This window comes from Rattus norvegicus, chromosome 2 (genome assembly GCF_036323735.1).
Source record: "Rattus norvegicus strain BN/NHsdMcwi chromosome 2, GRCr8, whole genome shotgun sequence".
Classification (NCBI taxonomy): Eukaryota; Metazoa; Chordata; class Mammalia; order Rodentia; family Muridae; genus Rattus; species Rattus norvegicus.
The window spans coordinates 103,529,814-103,550,949 of NC_086020.1; the positions used below are offsets into that span (position 1 = coordinate 103,529,814).

Genomic DNA, 21,136 nt, shown 5'->3' on the forward strand with positions numbered 1-21,136 from the left:
CAATAAGCTATTAACACAAATGGTCTTGTCGCAGATAATAAGACTGTAGAAGTACCCCCTAACACACGCACACATTTATTTACTGAATCTTAAAACCCTAGGTTTAAATCTCTAAATAGAGAGGCTATGAATTGTCTTTATAAAAAACAATTAAGCACTTAAAAATACAGAAAATATTATTGAAAAAACAATGTATTGATGCTTAGATTATTGGAAAAGTAACATCTCTAAAAGAAGAAAAACTGAGGTGAGCAAGATGAAACTGATGCTAATCTTGGCTGTCAACCGGACAGAACTGAGAAATGAGCAGGAGATTAGGAGATCCCAGTTTGTGACCAGAGAAGCAGCTCAACAGTTAAATAAGAGCACTGCCTGCTCTTCCAAAATACGAAGGTTTAAGTTCCAGAATCCACATGGCAGCTCCAAACCATCTGTGATCACAACTCTAGAGGATGCAACACTCTATTCCAGCCTCCGTGAACTCAGAACACATGTACACAAAGCACTCACAGTAAGGCTTTTCTCTAGCATGTTGTCTGTGAGGGCATCCCTTATGCTGCAGCCACACTCAGAATAAAAATGGAAAGGATGAAAGCATCTGGCTCTCTGGTCTGAACCAGTACCCTGAGGAGACCTTTGGTGCTGGCTCAGCACCCACTCCCACAACACCCAAATCTCTGACACAAATAAGATCACAATAGAGGCCACAATATCTTTCCAAACGCCCATAGTAACCAGGACCCCCACAGGAACCAGGGAAACCCAAATCCCACCAGCCAGAGGCACGTGTGCCTTGCAGCTTACACCTGTGCCTGGAGCAAACCCAGGGCTCTGGCTCCCTACCTAATCCCACAACACCCCGAGAAAGCTTGATTCCCAGAAGCTCTGATATGCCGAGGATCTCAGGATCACAGGGTCCCAGAATTCTACAATCACAGAGACTGCTGAATTCTGAGGAGTCCTGACACAACCAGGATCACAGGAGGGAAAGGTACCAGTCAGAGACAACAAAGGCAAGTAGCACTAGAGATAACTAGATGGCGAGAGGCAAGGGCAAAAACATAAGCCAGAAAGAAAACAGGAGAACAGGTCTACAGCACTCCTGACACACAGGCTTATGGGATGGTCTAGCCACGGTCAGAAATAGCAGAACAGGGTAACACTAGAGATAATCTGATGGCGAGAGGCAAGTGCAGGAACCCAAGCAACAGAAACCAAGACTACATGGTATCATCGGAGCCCAATTCTCCCACCAAAGCAAACACGGAGTGTCCAGGCACACCAGAAAAGCAAGATCTAGTTTCAAAATCATATTTGATCATGATGCTGGAGGACTTCAACAGAGACATAAAGAACTCCCTTGGAGAACAAGTAGAAGCCTACAGGGAGGAAACGCAAAAATCCCTGAAAGAATTCCAGGAAAACACAATCAAACAGTTGAAGGAATTAAAAATGGAAATAGAAGCAATCAAGAAAGAACACATGGAAACAACCCTGGACATAGAAAATCAAAAGAAAAGACAAGGAGCTGTAGATACAAACTTCACCAACAGAATACAAGAGATGGAAGAGAGAATCTCGGGAGCAGAAGATTCCATAGAAATCATTGACTCAACTGTCAAAGATAATGTAAACCAGAAAAAGCTACTGGTCCAAAACATACAGGAAATCCAGGACTCAATGAGAAGATCAAACCTAAGGATAATAGGTATAGAGGAGAGTGAAGACTCCCAGCTCAAAGGACCAGTAAATATCTTCAACAAAATCATAGAAGAAAACTTCCCTAACCTAAAAAAAGAGATACCCATAGGCATACAAGAAGCCTACAGAACTCCAAATAGATTGGACCAGAAAAGAAACACCTCCCGTCACATAATTGTCAAAACACCAAACGCACAAAATAAAGAAAGAATATTAAAAGCAGTAAGGGAAAAAGGTCAAGTAACATATAAAGGCAGACTTATCAGAATCACACCAGACTTTTCGCCAGAAACTATGAAGGCCAGAAGATCCTGGACAGATGTCATACAGACCCTAAGAGAACACAAATGCCAGCCCAGGTTACTGTATCCTGCAAAACTCTCAATTAACATAGATGGAGAAACCAAGATATTCCATGACAAAACCAAATTTACACAATATCTTTCTACAAATCCAGCACTACAAAGGATAATAAAGGGTAAAGCCCAACGTAAGGAGGCAAGCTATACCCTAGAAGAAGCAAGAAACTAATCATCTTGGCAACAAAACAAAGAGAAGAAAAGCACACAAACATAACCTCACATCCAAATATGAATATAACAGGAAGCAATAATCACTATTCCTTAATATCTCTCAACATCAATGGCCTCAACTCCCCAATAAAAAGACATAGATTAACAAACTGGATACGCAATGAGGACCCTGCATTCTGCTGCCTACAGGAAACACACCTCAGAGACAAAGACAGACACTACCTCAGAGTGAAAGGCTGGAAAACAACTTTCCAAGCAAATGGTCAGAAGAAGCAAGCTGGAGTAGCCATTCTAATATCAAATAAAATCAATTTTCAATTAAAAGTCATCAAGAAAGATAAGGAAGGACACTTCATATTCATCAAAGGAAAAATCCACCAAGATGAACTCTCAATCCTCATCTTCGGTTGGTTTATATACAAGTGTGCAATTTCTAGGCTTGAAAGTAAAATGATGCTATCTGGTGCTGGATAGAGGGGCCTTATTTTTTATTATGGCAGCTTGCTATTTTTGTAACATGGTGATTTGGTTGAACACAATAAAGTACAGTAGTAACTGATCTCCCCTTCTTCCTGGATGAGTGAGGAGATGATTAAATGTTGATGTCAGCATCCTTGAGCATATTCAGATGAGCTTCTGCTTCTGTTGAAAAGGATGCTGTGTTTGATTGTGGTCCGAAGCTTTGAAGCACTACTTGGCATCTCCTTCCTTGGAGGTCTCACTGTTTAAACATAACAGATTTGATAGCTTGTTGGTAAGGTGAGGTCCAGCTTGTCTCCACTAGGTCATCTTCATGTGAATCCGGTGGTTATACGGTTTTGTTCTAGGGATATTTCATTTTTTTAATAACGGTTTTAGCTGACATTCATGGAGAGAATGAATCCTTAGAACTGTGCCACTAGTGAAAGGAAATCCTGTCTAGAGTATGTTTCTTTACAAAGCTGTGTCACACCATCCTTTGGGCCCTCTGCTGGAAAAGTAGAATCAAGTCTCAAATAATGCCTTTTAAACTGTTTCCTCTAGTATTATAGATGTAGGACAGTACTGTACCATACCTCTGTGGATGTAAAATAGCTTGTACCTGCTTTATGATACGTAGTAGTGACTGTGCTTTATCAGAGCTGTTTTTAATGATGTTGCTCAGAATGTTTTCTTTCCAGATGATGATTGAGAAGCTAATTTAAAAAAAAAAAAATGGTGCCAGGTACCACAAGAGTAACAGAACTGTGCTGTTTTCTCAGGTTTTGTTTTTTTACTTTTTTTTTTTTTTTTTTTAATGGAGTGTGCTGGATGTCTCCACACTTTTGTTCAGATGACTGCAGAACCTGGAAAAGCTGTTGCTGCTGTTGATGCATAACACACTGCTATTATTGGTCTTTTTATATAAATATAAATATATATATACAGATATATAATTTGAATTTTTTGAAACTTTAGCTGTGCTGTCAACTTTGGAAAAAAGTATCCCCGTTTACTGTGTTGAGTTGGCACTGTACAGAAATTAACAGCCATATTGGTCTAGAAATGTTGAACTTAAGTTTTTTCCATTTGTACAGGGGTAACACACTGTATTAAATATGTAAGGTCTTATCTACGTGGGTTTGATTACAAAAACTAATAAAGTATTCTCTAAATTTAAAAAAAAAAAAAAAAAAAACATAAGCCACAGAAACCAAGGAAGGCTATTTGGCATCATCAGAACCCACTTCTCCCATTAGAGCAAATCCTGGATATCCCAACACAACAGAAAAGCAAGATTTGGATTTAAAATCACATCTCATCATGATAATAGAGGACTTTTAGAAGGACATAAATAACTATGTTCAAGAAATACAGGACAACACAGGTAAACAGGTAGAAGACCCTTAAAGAGGAAACACAAAAATCCCTTAAAGAATTACAGAAAAACACAACCTAACAGGTGAAGGAATTAAACAAAACCATCCAGGATCTAAAAATGGAAATAGAAACAATAAAAAAGTCACAAAGAGAGATAAACCCTAGAGATAGAAAACCTAGGAAAGAGATCAAGAGTCATATTTTGCAAGCATCACCAACAGAATACAAGAGATAGAAGAGAGAATCTCAGGGGCAGAAAATACCATAGAAAACAATGACACAACAGTCCAAGAAAATGCAAATGCAAAAAGCTCCTAACCCCAAACATCTAGGAAATCCGGAACACAATGAGAAGACCAAGCCTAAGGGTAATAGGTATAGAAGAGAGAGAAGATTCAGAAGAGCCAGTAAATATCTTCAACAAAATTATAGAAGAAAACTTCCCTAACCTAAAGAAAGAGATGCCCATGAACATACAAAAAGCCGACAGAACTCTGAAAAGACTGAACTACAAAAGAAACTCCTTCTGTCACATAATAATCAAAACACCAAATGCACAAAAACCAAATGCACGAAACAAAGAAAGAATATTAAAAGCAGAGACCCCGTGGGAGAGAGACCTCACCACCTGGTCAGGTGGGCACTCCTGAGGCTGCAGAGCGGAAGACACCACCAACACTGCCCACCCCTGCCCACATCCCTGGCCCAAGAGGAAACTGTATACAGCCTGTGGGTTCCCTTGGATAAGGGCACAGGAGCAGGAAATCCGCTGTGTCTGAGACACCGCCGGAACCTGAAGAGACCGACAGGATAAACAGTTCTCTGCACCCAAATCCCGTGGGAGGGAGAGCTAAACCTACAGAGAGGCAGACACGCCTGGGAAACCAGAAGAGTCTACACTCGACCCACATCTCTGACTCCAGAGGAAAACACCAAACACCATCTGGAACCCTGGTGCACGGAAGCTCCCGGAAAGGGTGGCACAGATCTTCCTGGTTGCTGCCGCCGAGGAGAGCTCATAAGCAACACCCCACGAGCAAACTTGAGCCTCGGAACCACAGGTAAGACCAACTTTTCTGCTGCAAATGACCTGCCTGGTGAACTCAAGACACAAGCCCAGGAACAGCTGAAGACCTATAGATAGGAAAAACTACATGCCCGAAAGCAGAACACTCTGTCCCCATAACTGGCTGAAAGAAAACAAGAAAACAGGTCTACAGGACTCCTGACACACAGACTTATAGGACAGTCTAGCCACTGTCAGAAATAGCAGAACAAAGTAACACAAGAGATAATCTGATGGCGAAAGGCAAGCGCAGGGTTCCCGTGGGGGAGGGCCCAGGAGCGGCAGGACCCCTGCACCTGAGACACCACCGGAACCTGAAAGGACAGACCAGATAAACAGTATGTCAGCAGCTTGACAGCACACCTAAAAGCTCTAGAACAAAAAGAAGCAAATACACCCAGGAGGAGTAGAAGGCAGGAAATAATCAAACTCAGAGCTGAAATCAACCAAGTAGAAACAAAAAGGACCATAGAAAGAATCAACAGAACCAAAAGTTGGATGTTGAGAAAATCAACAAAACAGATAAACCCTTAGCCAGACTAACAAGAGGACACAGAGAGTGTGTCCAAATTAACAAAATCAGAAATGAAAAGGGAGACATAACTACAGATTCAGAGGAAATTCAAAAAATCATCAGATCTTACTATAAAAGCCTATATTCAACAAAACTTGAAAATCTGCAGGAAATGGACAATTTCCTAGACAGATACCAGGTACCGAAGTTAAATCAGGAACAGATAAACCAGTTAAACAACCCCATAACTCCTAAGGAAATAGAAGCAGTCATTAAAGGTCTCCCAACCAAAAAGAGCACAGGTCCAGACGGGTTTAGTGCAGAATTCTATCAAACCTTCATAGAAGACCTCGTACCAATATTATCCAAACTATTCCACAAAATTGAAACAGATGGAGCCCTACCGAATACCTTCTACGAAGCCACAATGACTCTTATACCTAAACCACACAAAGACACAACAAAGAAAGAGAACTTCAGACCAATTTCCCTTATGAATATCGACGCAAAAATAATATAATTCTGGCAAACCGAATCCAAGAGCACATCAAAACAATCATCCACCATGATCAAGTAGGCTTCATCCCAGGCATGCAGGGATGGTTTAATATACGGAAAACCATCAACGTGATCCATTATATAAACAAACTGAAAGAACAGAACCATATGATCATTTCATTAGATCCTGAGAAAGCATTTGACAAAATTCAACACCCCTTCATGATAAAAGTCCTGGAAAGAATAGGAATTCAAGGCCCATACCAAAACATAGTAAAAGCCATATACAGCAAACCAGTTGCTAACATTAAACTAAATGGAGAGAAACTTGAAGCAATCCCACTAAAATCAGGGACTAGACAAGGCTGCCCACTCTCTCCCTACTTATTCAATATAGTTCTTGAAGTTCTAGCCAGAGCAATCAGACAACAAAAGGAGATCAAGTGGATACAGATCGGAAAAGAAGAGGTCAAAATATCACTATTTGCAGATGATATGATAGTATATTTAAGTGATCCCAAAAGTTCCACCAGAGAACTACTAAAGCTGATAAACAACTTCAGCAAAGTGGCTGGGTATAAAATTAACTCAAATAAATCAGTTGCCTTCCTCTATACAAAAGAGAAACAAGCCGAGAAAGAAATTAGGGAAACGACACCCTTCATAATAGAACCAAATAATATAAAGTACCTCGGTGTGACTTTAACCAAGCAAGTAAAAGATCTGTACAATAAGAACTTCAAGACACTGAGGAAAGAAATTGAAGAAGACCTCAGAAGATGGAAAGATCTCCCATGCTCATGGATTGGCAGGATTAATATAGTAAAAATGGCCATTTTACCAAAAGCAATCTACAGATTCAATGCAATCCCCATCAAAATACCAATCCAATTCTTCAAAGAGTTAGACAGAACAATTTGCAAATTCATCTGGAATAACAAAAAACCCAGGATAGCTAAAGCTATCCTCAACAATAAAAGGACTTCAGGGGGAATCACTATCCCTGAACTCAAGCAGTATTACAGAGCAATAGTGATAAAAACTGCATGGTATTGGTACAGAGACAGACAGATAGACCAATGGAATAGAATTGAAGACCCAGAAATGAACCCACACACCTATGGTCACTTGATTTTTGACGAAGGAGCCAAAACCATCCAATGGAAAAAAGATAGCATTTTCAGCAAATGGTGCTGGTTCAACTGGAGGTCAACATGTAGAAGAATGCAGATCGATCCATGCTTATCACCCTGTACAAAGCTTAAGTCCAAGTGGATCAAGGACCTCCACATCAAACCAGACACACTCAAACTAATAGAAGAAAAACTAGGGAAGCATCTGGAACACATGGGCACTGGAAAAAATTTCCTGAACAAAACACCAATGGCTTATGCTCTAAGATCAAGAATCGACAAATGGGATCTCATAAAACTGTAAAGCTTCTGTAAGGCAAAGGACACGGTGGTTAGGACAAAACGGCAACCAACAGATTGGGAAAAGATCTTTACCAATCCTACAACAGATAGAGGCCTTATATCCAAAATATACAAAGAACTCAAGAAGTTAGACTGCAGGGAAACAAATAACCCTATTAAAAAATGGGGTTCAGAGCTAAACAAAGAATTCACAGCTGAGGAATGCCGAATGGCTGAGAAACACCTAAAGAAATGTTCAACATCTTTAGTCATAAGGGAAATGCAAATCAAAACAACCCTGAGATTTCACCTCACACCAGTGAGAATGGCTAAGATCAAAAACTCAGGTGACAGCAGATGCTGGCGAGGATGTGGAGAAAGAGGAACACTCCTCCATTGTTGGTGGGATTGCAGACTGGTAAAACCATTCTGGAAATCAGTCTGGTTCATCAATCTTCAGAAAATTGGACATTGAACTGCCTGAGGATCCAGCTATACCCAAAAATGCCCCAACATATAAAAGAGACACGTGCTCCACTATGTTCATCGCAGCCTTATTTATAATAGCCAGAAACTGGAAAGAACCCAGATGCCCCTCAACAGAGGAATGGATACAGAAAATGTGGTACATCTACACAATGGAATATTACTCAGCTATCAAAAACAACGAGTTTATGAAATTCGTAGGCAAATGGTTGGAACTGGAAAACATCATCCTGAGTGAGCTAACCCAATCACAGAAAGACATACATGGTATGCACTCATTGATAAGTGGCTATTAGCCCAAATGCTTGAATTACCCTAGATCCCTAGAACAAACGAAACTCAAGATGGATGATCAAAATGTGAATGCTTCACTCCTTCTTTAAATGAGGAAAAAGAATATCCTTGGCAAGGAAGGGAGAGGCAAAGATTAAAACAGAGACTGAAGGAACACCCATTCAGAGCCTGCCCCACATGTGGCCCATACATATACAGCCACCCAATTAGACAAGATGGATGAAGCAAAGAAGTGCAGACCGACAGGAGCCGGATGTAGATCGCTCCTGAGAGACACAGCCAGAATACAGCAAATACAGAGGCGAATGCCAGCAGCAAACCACTGAACTGAGAATAGGACCCCCGTTGAAGGAATCAGAGAAAGAACTGGAAGAGCTTGAAGGGGCTCGAGACCCCATATGTACAACAATGTCAAGCAACCAGAGCTTCCAGGGACTAAGCCACTACCTAAAGACTATACATGGACTGACCCTGGACTCTGACCCCATAGGTAGCAATGAATATCCTAGTAAGAGCACCAGTGGAAGGGGAAGCCCTGGGTCCTGCTAAGACTGAACCCCCAGTGAACTAGACTATGGGGGGAGGGTGGCAATGGGGGGAGGGTTGGGAGGGGAACACCCATAAGGAAGGGGAGGGGGGAGGGGGATGTTTGCCCCCAAACCGGGAAAGGGAATAACACTTGAAATGTATATAAGAAATACTCAAGTTAATAATAATAATAAAAAAAGAAAAGAATCGACAAATGGGATCTCATGAAACTGCAAAGCTTCTGTAAGGCAAAGGACACTGTGGTTAGGACAAAACGGCAACCAACAGATTGGGAAAAGATCTTTACCAATCCTACAACAGATAGAGGCCTTATATCCAAAATATACAAAGAACTCAAGAAGTTAGACCGCAGGGAGACAAATAACCCCATTAAAAAATGGGGTTCAGAGCTAAACAAAGAATTCACAGCTGAGGAATGCCGAATGGCTGAGAAACACCTAAAGAAATGTTCAACATCTTTAGTCATAAGGGAAATGCAAATCAAAACAACCCTGAGATTTCACCTCACACCAGTGAGAATGGCTAAGATCAAAAACTCAGGTGACAGCAGATGCTGGCGAGGATGTGGAGAAAGAGGAACACTCCTCCATTGTTGGTGGGATTGCAGACTGGTAAAACCATTCTGGAAATCAGTCTGGTTCATCAATCTTCAGAAAATTGGACATTGAACTGCCTAAGGATCTAGCTATACCTCTCTTGGGCATATACCCAAAGGATGCCCCAACATATAAAAAAGACACGTGCTCCACTATGTTCATCGCAGCCTTATTTATAATAGCCAGAAGCTGGAAAGAGCTCAGATGCCCTTCAACAGAGGAATGGATACAGAAAGTGTGGTACATCTTCACAATGGAATATTACTCAGCTATCAAAAACGAGTTTATGAAATTCGTAGGCAAATGGTTGGAACTGGAAAATATCATCCTGAGTGAGGTAACCCAATCACAGAAAAACACACATGGTATGCACTCATTGATAAGTGGCTATTAGCCCAAATGCTTGAATTACCCTAGATGCCTAGAACAAATGAAACTCCAGACGGATGATCAAAATGTGAATGCTTCACTCCTTCTTTAAAAGGGGAACAAGATTACCCTTGGCAAGGAATAGAGAGGCAAAGATTAAAAGACACAGAAGGAGCCTGCCCCACATGTGGCCCATGCATATACAGCCATCCAATGAGACAAGATGGATGAAGCAAAGAAGTGCAGGCCGACAGGAGCTGGATGTAGATCTCTCCCGAGAGACACAGCCAGAATACAGCAAACACAGCAGACTTATTTATAATAGCCAGAAGCTGGAAAGAACCCAGATGTCATTCAACAGAGGAATGGATATAGAAAATGTGATACATTTACACAATGGAGTACTACTCAGATATTAAAAACAATGACTTCCTGAAACTCACAGGCAAATGGATGGAACTAAAAAATATCATCCTGAGTGAGGTAACCCAATCAATCACCAAAGAACAAACATGGTAAGTACTCACTGATAAGCGGTTAGTAGCCCAAAATCTCGGAATACCCAAGATACAATCCACAGACCAAATGAAGTTCAAGAAGAAGGACAACCAAAGTGTGGATGCTTCAGTACTTCTTAGAAGGGGGAACAAAATACTCACAGGAGGAAATATGGAGACAAAGTGTTGAGCAGAGACTGAAGGAAAGGCTATTTAAAGATGGGGATCCATGTAACATGCAGTCACCAAACGCAGTCATTAATGGGGATGCCAAGAGGTGGATGCTTGCAGCCAACCATTAGACTGAGAACAGGCTCCCCAATGGAGGAGTTAGAGAAAGGACTGAGGTAGCTGAGGGGGGATTGCAACCCCATAGGAAGGTCGACAGTATCAACCAACAAGACACCCCGGAGCTTCCAGAGACTAAACAACCAACCACATGGAACAACTCATGGCTCCAGCTGCAAATGTAGCAGAGGATGGCCTTGTCCAGCATCAATGGAAGGAGAGACCCTTGGTCCTGTGAAGGCTTGATGCCCCAGTGTAGGGGAATGCCAGGGCAGGGAGGCAGGAGGGAGTAGGTGGGTAGGTGGGAGAGCACCCACAGGGAGGCAGGGGATGGGGGGAGAGAATAGTGGAAAAAAACTTACTATCTTAGCATATAGATGATTTTTATTAGACTTTTTAAATTTCCATTTCAAATAATTCCCCTTTCCAGGTTTCCTGTCCATATATCACCTATACCATCCCCCTCCCCCTTCTTCTATGAGGGTGTTCCCCCTCTCCAATCACCCCCAATTCCTGACTCCCTGACCTTACATTCCCCTACACTGGGGATGTCGAGTCTTGGCACAACCAAGGGCTTTTCCTCCCACTGGTGCCCAACAAGGCCATCCTCTGCTATGTATGCAGCCAGAGCCATGGGTCTGTCCATGTGTACTCTTCAATGATTTTCTTTTTTAAATGTATTGCTCAGCTCAAGTACAAGCTTGTATTTATTTGAAACAATAAAATGTTCTTGTTTTGTTACAAGAAAAAGAAAGAAAGAAGGAAAGAAAGAAAGAAAGAAAGAAAGGAAGGAAGGAAGGAAGGAAGGAAGGAAGGAAGGAAGGAAGAAAGCAAGCCAGCCCGCCCCTGCAGATACTCCTGCTTCTCAGGTAGCCAGCCATCTCTATTGCTCTATTCACTGACAAAGACACAGCATGTGTTTCAGACCCAAAGCCTCAGGGTTCAGGAACCATGAACTAAAAGCTGTAAGTCAAAATAAGCAACTCCTTTTCTGAGTTATTTCTGTTAAGTAGTTTTACATAGCAACAAAAAGTCTAGTAGAAACCAGCTAGAACTCAGAAGCCTGAATTCAGGACAAAGTTACTGGAGGGTAAAGCAACTGTCAATTCTCAGGGCCAAGCAAATTAAGAATGAAAGGGGGGCAGAAGAGGAAGGAGCCACACAGAAAGACAGCCACTGTCTCCAGAGTCAGTGTGCAGGAGTCACTGCGAGCAGACCGATTATTAATGCATGGGTGCTGGGAAGCAACCCGAGGCTGAGCAAGGAGGAACAGAAGGAACAACTCACGGGCTCGCACCAGGTTAGCCAAGCATCACGGCCTCATGAGCTGCACTAGGCAATAACTGGAAGTTCACAGGGTAGGAAGAGCACAGAAGTGTATTGCTCAACACTATAGCAAACTTATCTTCCCTAGGTTGGAAAGTACGGTCCCACAAAAGAAAACTTTAAAACAGAGCTCAAGATCCAACTATTAACAAGCAACAGTTGGTTCACAATAAAGCTGAGCAGGGACTAGTGGTACAGTTTTATTCCCAGTTCGCAGGAGGCAGGGGTAGGTAACCTGGTCTACAGAGTGAGTTCCAGGACAATCAGGCCTTTAGAGGGAGACCCTGTCTTGAAAAGCAAAACAAAACAGAATGAAGCTGAGGAACATTTACAGGCTGTGCATTCAAATGAATTGTGTCTTCCATAATACACAAAATAGCTGGCATTTAATAAAAAATTACCAGACATTCAAAAGAAGCACACAAACATTACACTAAACTAGAAAAAACAGTCAAAACCAATATATTTGGAAACAATACAGGTGGTAGAGTTAGTGCACAGGGGCTTTAAACAATTTTCCTAAAATGTTTCTAAGTTCAAGAAGATACAGTGTAAACATGCTATGGTGACATCATAAAATATCTAAGTCAAATGGAAAAATACAATGTAAAAGCATGTTTATAATGAGACACTGGAGAAGAAGAACAGCAAACTCAGCCCTCAGAGAAGACAGTAAGAAAAGGTTCACAAAAAGTGAAACGACTGAAATGAAAGAGAAAGGATGAAGTAAACGGGACAAGAGTGAAAGGAGAAGATATCTTAAGTGGCAGACAGCATGAAATTAAGATCCCTGACAGACCCAGGAAAAAGGGAGAAAAATCCGTTTTGAAAATATGATGGAAAAAATCCATCCAAATCTGCCACAAATTTAAATTCACAAAGCCAAGAAGTTAGATAAAATGGAAACAACAACAACAACAACAAAAAAAAAAAAAAAAAAAAAAAAAAAAACCACAAAGACCGGGATTCTGCTGGCCAGAGCTTCACACTTAGACCACAGAGGACAGTCCTATCACTCAAGAGGCTGTGTATCCTAAAGTTAGCTGTGAAAGGAAGACTTCTCCCCTGCCTTGGCACAAGAGAGGGAAAGTCCACATCAATCACGGCAGTAACAACAGTGAAGACCTGAGAAGCAGGCAGTGGGGGGAGGATGAGGAGAGAGAAGGACCGACAGATGACAGCAAACTTTGAACACAAGATGGTGGCTATCTTAGTGTCATCATGGAGTCTGTATCCATTAAATAAAAACCCTTCTTAGACAAAACTCAAAAGAGGCTTTGGAACATAGGAAAATAAAGTTGGAAAGTTGAGTGTTCAAGTTACAATAATAAAGGATATAGCTAGAAGAAGACCTAAGAACCTGTTGGGAGGGAAGAGGGGAAAGGAAGGTAAAAGACAGGTAAGAAAGTAGAAGAGGAAGGGGAAAGGGAGAAAGTGGAGGGGAAAGGGAAACAGAGAAGGTGGAGGGGGAAGAGGGTTGGGAGAAAGTGGAGGGGGAAAGGAGTTGGGAGAAAGTAGAGGGGGAAGGGGATGGGAGATAGTGGAGGGGAAAGGGGAAGGGGAGATAGTGGAGGGGGAAGGAGGTTGGGAAGAAGTGGAGGGGGAAGGGGATGGAAGATAGTAGAGGGGGGAGGGGATGAGAAGAAGTAGAAGGGGAAGGAGACTGAAAAGTGGAGGGGGAAGGAGGAAGGAGGATGGGGGAGGGAAGAAGTGGAGGGGGATGGGAGAAAGGGGAAAATATAGTTGCTTTGAAGCACTAGAAGGAATAACAGATTGAGAGCATGAAAAAAATCTTAAATGAGAAAAATCTTTATCAAAAGGTTCTTGGAGCATGTGGGGGACTACTCACTGCTGCTAAGAACTATTACTTTATTTCTCAATAAAACCTTGATGTTCTTTTAAAAAGCTGGTTCTCAGTCCCAGCATAGCAGCATATTCCTATAATTAGGGCACACAGTGTTCCTGAGGCTGAGATAGAACTATCTGAGTTGAAGGTCAACTTGGGGTAAAAAGTGAGAGCAGATCTCAAAACAAGCAAAACAAACAAACAAAACCAAAAAACACAAAACCACAGAACCAATAATGAGCAAGAGCGCCTGCTACCAAGTCTGACAACCTGAGCTTGATCCCCCGAAGGAAGAAAGCAGCTTCTGTTCACCTTCACATGAGCACCCCACCCACCCACCCCCCAAATTAAAATGTAATAGAACATCTGGGTCTTTGAAAACGTCAATGAAACTGATAAACCTTTAACTTCCAAGAAAAGTCAATCACTAAACTCAGGAATAAAGAAGAAATATTACTGCCAACCTTACAGAAATAAAAAGTTATTAAAGGTTAAGTATCCTTTGTCTGGTCTTGGGATCAAAGTGTTTTGGATCTGGGAGTTTTTTCTAGGTTTTACACTTTTGTGTAAACTTCACTAGTTGAACATCTCAAATTCAAAAATCATTAATTCTTAAGCTAGAAATATGTTTCAGCAGATTAGAGAAACTGTTTTCTTGCAGAAGATCCCATCTACACGGTAGCTCAAAACATTCATAACTCTAGTTTCAGGGATCCAGTGCCAGCCTCTAGTACATATACACATATGCAGGCAAAACATTCACACACATAAAATAGTTTAAAAATCTGTGTTCAACTTCAAACTAGGGACCCCTAGCACTTACCCTGTTAATTCCAGGCTCTTCCACTGGACTGTTCTGAGGGCCCTAGCGACTGCTTACATCATTACCTGCTTGCACCAGGTGTGTGCTGTGCACAAAAAGGGCACTCCTGTCAACCCAGATCCATGGACCTCTCAATCTCCTTCTCCCTCCCGTCTCATTCTTTCTGTCTCTCTCTTCCTCCCTCTCTCCATCCATGTGCTCCTCTTTGCTCTTTCTCTCTCTGCCTGTCCCTCTGTCTCTGTCTACATGGTGACTTTTCTGGCCCCATTTTCAGTGAACCTGCCAAGAGCTGCTTTTATATCTGTAATTTGGCCTGGATTGGCTTATTACATGGGCAGAGAAAACTTATTAATCTGAAATAAAATGTTATTCTCCAAACCTTTTTGAGCATCATATTGATATTTAAAAAATAAGGTTTGGATCTTGAAGCATTTCAAAACTTGAATTTTTAGTTCAAGGGCACTCAGCCTATATAAAGACTGTGAATAACTGCCAATATTATACAACCTCAACAAAATGTAAAATTATTACAAAGACATAAATAACCAAAGCTTACTAGAAAAAAATGAAAAAGAAAGGGGAAAAAAGATAACTAGATCTAATAAAGCACATAAAGAAATTCAATTAGTGGTGAAAAAAACTGTCCACAAAGCAAAGCCCACGGCCAAATGGTGTCATTGATGATTTCAATAAAATGTACAAAAGGGGAGCTAGAGAGATGGCTCAGTGGTTAAGAATATACACAGTCAATGCTGAGCAATAAAATTTAAAACTGGACAAAGAACAAAGAGGAAATGAATATTCCTTTCAAATATAAATCTGAAGTAAAAGTATACATAATAAACCCCAATTTAACCACTAAAGCAATGACCAACACAAGTCTAAAATGTTGCTCCACATCATTAGTTTCAGGAGACTATAGATCAAAACCATTAACCCTCAAAACCCACCAGAGGATGTGGAGACACTATGCCCCTCATACAATGCTAGTTGAAATAGAATATTGTGCAGCCACTGTGAACAATATGATAGTTCATCATACCATAGATATTAAAGAAATTAAGCTTATAATTACCATATGGCTGAGCAATGCCACTAGGTATATACCGAAGAGGATGCTGACACTGTGCTTTAAAAAAGACTTATAACACACAGGCTCTCTGCAGGTTTTTAAGAGCCAAGACTAAGAAACAGAGCAAAGCAGTACTGCATGCCATTGGATGGAATACATACAAAGTGATGCACAGGTCCATGCTGTAATCAGATGAGCCCCTCAAAAGTTATCCTAGCCAGCGAGCCTTTTAATACCTACAGGACCTAATAATACTGTCCTGTTTTCCTTCTGACATTAGTAAGTTATAACTCATCTACATAAGTCATGCACAGCTCTAATTAGACCTATTTACAAGTCTTGCATTTATGTCAGTTTAGGTGTTTTATTACAAATTCTTTAAGTTCTACTATTACATTTAAAACTGCTATGCATGCTGATTGGCCAGTATCTTTACCATAAGACGACCTTTTTGTCTTAAGTATATTAATATTGCAATTTTTTCTTAGAAAATGTTAGCAAGTGACTACAAAGAACATGTTTGGTGATACAATTTTCACTGTTATCTTATTATCCACATCTCTAAGTCTTACCGTATCGTCGAGACCGTCTATGTGCAAAACTACTGTTTTGGCACGTTTGTTTGTAGTCCCCAGAAAAAACTGAGCTTTCCTTCTACGTGAATTAATTTCATTAAAACTATCACCATCAGCCATATTGGAGGATTGAAGAATGTCATAGATTTCTGAGGCCAGAAGTTTTGTTTCTCCTGGAGTTGTAGTCCTTGAAAAAAAAAATCATAAATATTAAGTCACTTTTATTGGTGTTATAATTTTACTTCTCAATTTTGATGAGTTTTGTTTCCTTCAGCCTGATACCTTGTTCAATTAAGAAGAAACACAAATGAGTCTTAGAATAACTGTAATGTAAAAATGGTGGTGTAGGGGTTGGGGATTTAGCTCAGTGGTAGAGCGCTTGCCTAGGAAGCGCAAGGCCCTGGGTTCGGTCCCCAGCTCCGAAAAAAAAGAACCAAAAAAAAAAAAAAAAAAAAAAAAAATGGTGGTGTGGTTCAGAAGGCAGAGTGCTGGGCTAAGATGTATAAAGCTCTATGTTCAATTTCTAGCAGCATCACATAAACAGAGTACAGAGACATCCTCCTATATTAACACACGCAGGAAGAAGGCAGGAAATTCAAGGTCTTCCTTGGCAACACAAGTTTGAGATCAGTCTTTTAATATAAGATTCTCATTCAGTGAATGAAAAGGAAAGAATAAGAACCACCAATAATTTCCCTTGTACCAGAGATGTGGGCAGAGGTGTACAGAAGTGGTGGTCTGTCTTGCGGTCTCAGGACATCTGCACTTCTGGGTGTTCAGCTCTCTTCCCCATGGGATTTGGGTGCAGGGAACTGTGGGATGGTATCAGTTCACTTCTGGGCAGAGCCAGAAACAGGAAGTGCCCTGACTCAAAGGACTTCTGCCTCTGTGTGTCCTGAATCCACCTGGCAGGTCCACTCCTTCTTAAAAGAGGAAAAAAATATCCATAGGAGGGGATATAGAAGCAAAGTTTAGAGCAGCAACTGAAGGAATAGCCATTCAGAGCCTGCCCCACATGTGGTCCATATATATACAGCCACCAAAACTAGGTAAGATTGATGAAGCTAAAAAGTGCATGCTGAAAGGTACCAGATACAGATTTCTCCTGAGAGACACTTCCAGAGCTTGTCCAATGCAGAGGTCAATGCTAGCAGCAAACCAGTGAACTGAGAACAGGACCCCCTTTGGGGGAATTAGAGGAAGGATTGAAAGAACTGAAGAAACTTGCAACCCCTTAAGAACAACAATGCCAACCAACCACAGCTTTCAGGGACTAAACCACTACGGAAATACTATACATGGACTGACCCAGGGATCCAACTGCATATGTAGCAGAGAATAGCCTTGTTGGGGCTATTCCCCAGTGGAAGGGGAAGCCCTTGGTCCTGCCAAGGTTGGACCCCCAGTGCTGGGGAATGCTGGGGGTGGGTAAGGGGGATGGATGGGGGAACACCTGTATGGGAGAGGGGGAGGGGATGGGCTTATGGACAGGAAACCGGAAGGAAAAATAATTTGAAATGTAAGTAAAGAAATATATCTAATAAAAAAAAATACTGTGATTAAAAAAAATCATCAATAATGTAGGGAAAGCATTTAGTCTGTAAGATCTCCCTTCAACTTTTTACACAGTCCAGGCTAACTTTCTGTACCTCATTCTGGTGGTTGGAATGAAAATGGCCGACACAGACTCATAGGGAGTGGCACAATTAGGAAGTGTGGCCTTGTTGGTGAAAGTTTGTCACTGGTGGGTGGGTTTTGAGGTATAGAGTGCTCAAGCCAGGCCCATGTCTGTCTATCTCTCTCTCTCTGTCTGTCTGTCTCTCCCCCCACCCCCTACTTGCTGCCTTCTGATCCCGATTTAGAACCCTCAGCTACTGCTCCAGCACCATGTCTACCTGTGCATTGCCATGCTTGCCACAGTGATCACTGGCCTAACCTGTGAACTGGAAGCTAGTACAAATTAAATGCTTTCTTTGTAAGAGCTGCTATGGTCATGGTGTCTCTTTATAACAATACAACCCCTAACAAAGACACTTATAATAAGCCACCAGGCCTGGCTAGGCTGTAATAATCTCCTAGTTTCATTTAAAACATGATTGAGATCCACAATCTATCCTAGCATGGCTCAGAACTACATTTAATTGAAATCATTAACTAGGAAACCAAGTAACAAGAGCAAGTTACCACATTTCTTTGAACCACCAATTTTTGTTCAAAACATTTTTCTTTTATGGATTCAGGTAGCTTATGCTATTTTTAAAGTTGAACTGCAGAGGCAGAGAGCTGCAGTACAGGTATTTTTCAATGTTTGAAAACAATCCAATGAGATGGAAACTGCTGACCAGCATATAAACAACGCCATTAGCAGGGCCAGGAAAGAGCTCAGCAGGGAAAGTATGCGCCATGCAAGAGTGAGAAATGGAGTTTGGACCTCCAGCACCCACGGAAATGCGAGTTAGCAGGATAGTCTGCCTGTAATTCTAACACTAAGCAAACAGACTAACTAGGTTAACTAGACTATCTATATTAATACACCATTCAAATACAAATGCTTCAAATGCTTATTTTATGGAACAGAGGTGACTTTTCACAAGCTTGGAGGGCAGCTAAAAAACAAAACAAAAACAAAACAACACATGAGAAGTTTGAAAGGGAACCTTCAAATACTGAGATCTACAGATGTCAAATTAACTGTAATGTCTTTCCGTCTTATCTATTTATCAAATCTTATTATCTTTACTATTAAAAGGGCTCTGGGACCAAATTAGAATGGGTATGTATACTAGTAGTGGAGCAAGGAATCACCATACTGTTCTAAAAATATATACTTTATTCAAACAAAAGAAAAAAATAATTTCAGAAGCCATACAGATACACTAAGTATATGTCTCTGGGCCTAATTAATCTTCTGTCCTCTAAAATAATGTTTTGAACACACACACAGATAAAGAAAGACACACACGAACACAGTCAGAAACAGACAAGACAGACACACAGACACACAGACACACAGACAGACAGACACAGACACACACACACACACACACACACACACACACACACACACACACACACACACACACACAGAGCATTACAGGCCAGTGAGGTGGTTCAGCAGTAAAAGGTGCTTACTCAAGCTGTCCTCTGACTTCTACAACCAGGCACAGATCCATGTAAGATGGATGGATGGATGGATGGATGGACGGACAGATGGACATAAATTAGATAAATAAAGGACTTGTTCTTCTTCTACAGTTGTAACAGCAAGTATAGCAGCTTTAGAACCATCACAAACCCAAGGGCAGGGAATGCTCTTCCCAAGCTGCCCCAGGTAAGAGCTGTCATTTCTGTTCAGTGTAAGACTGCTCTAAAAGACATTTTTGTTTACAACTGCCCACTGGGATGGCTGTCGGGTCTATACTGAAATCAGAGACTGTATTCATTTGCTTCCTTTCTTGTTGAATGTGTACTAGAGTATGCCCAACCCAGTTCTACTCTCCTTTATGCCTAAGACATTAATGTACAACATTTCTAATTTTATCGCAGATCTTCTTCCTTGATGATCTACCAAGATAATGTCTTCAATTTCTCTTAGTAAACTCGCAGTGGTCAGTCACTCTACCAGCTTATCTTTTCCATATACATACTCTTTACCATATCTTGAGCCAACAAGGGTAAGAAATTAACTTTACAGGTTAAATGTATGTAACCTAAATTTACTTTAAATTTTTTAAGTTCAAATACAAAGTATATTTTAATTTTTCAACATTATTCCGGTTTTTTAATGTTTTGGGAGTTTTTTCATGCTTATGGGTATTTTGCCTGTACGTATGCCTGTGCACTACATGCATGCAGTGCCCACAGAAGCCAAAATAGGGGTCCAGATCCCCTACAACTGGCATTTTGGATAGTTATGAGTGACCACATGAGTGAGAGAAGAAAGGCTGGGTCCTCACGAAGAGAAGCCAGGTGCTCTGAACCACTGAGTCATCTCCTGTTTTTAGAAGCAATCTCTATAGCCCAAGCTGATTTCTAACTCCTGGCATCCTTCTGACGCAGCCTCTTGTGTGCTGATATTTCTGGTATGAATAGTAATCACACCTAGCTCTTTCTCTCTCTGCCTCCGGAGTGCTTAGAGTAAAGGTGTGTGCCATCACCACAGGGCTTCAACACTAGTTTTAAATCTAATTTACCACATCTTTTTTGTACCGCTTACTTTGAATTTCAATAACTATGTCTGTTTAAGGAACACACATGCCACTAATTTGAAATATAAAGATATATACAATTATATTTATCAAGTCAAATGGCTCTAAGTTTCTATGAGCTTTCAATCAGACTCATTGATAATCTCACCAAAAGAAATTTTCAATTTCCATGACCCTGACGAAGGGTCTTTTGAGTAAAGCTAAGATAATGTAATAACAGGGACAGGGTACCACACTATCCCCTGCAGATCCCCTACTATGACTAGCTGTCTGCTACCAAAGCAACTCGTTTATTTTATAAAATTTCATTCAGTGTAGGACTTTTTCTTACATAAACACAGACAGACAGACACAAACATGGACACACACACACACACACACACACACACACACACACATATACATTATTTTTTTTTAATTTTTAGACAATGACCTACAAGTGAGTGCTTTCTTGATCTCCTTTTTTAGCTAACAGGAAATAAGTGAATTTTAAATCTTTAAAGCATAAACTCACAAACAGCAGTTATTGACCTAGAAAGTACAATGGGAAGGAATGTTTGACAGATACTAAAATCCATGGATAATCATCTGTCTTCAAATCTGAACAAGATCCTGTCTCCCTATTTCTGTCACATCAGTTA

The 21,136-nt window shown here is 40.9% G+C and overlaps 1 protein-coding gene across 2 annotated transcripts in view; it reads right to left on the reverse strand.

Moving 5' to 3' along the window:
* The window catches only part of Armc1 (armadillo repeat containing 1), a 44,023-nt gene that overhangs the window by 5,481 nt on the left and 17,406 nt on the right, over positions 1 to 21,136 (reverse strand). For both annotated transcript variants that reach the window (NM_001106425.2, XM_039101979.2), the window contains exon 4: positions 16,285 to 16,474. In NM_001106425.2, coding sequence (NP_001099895.2) covers positions 16,285 to 16,474 — 190 coding nt within the window. The remainder of the gene's footprint in view (positions 1 to 16,284; positions 16,475 to 21,136) is intronic.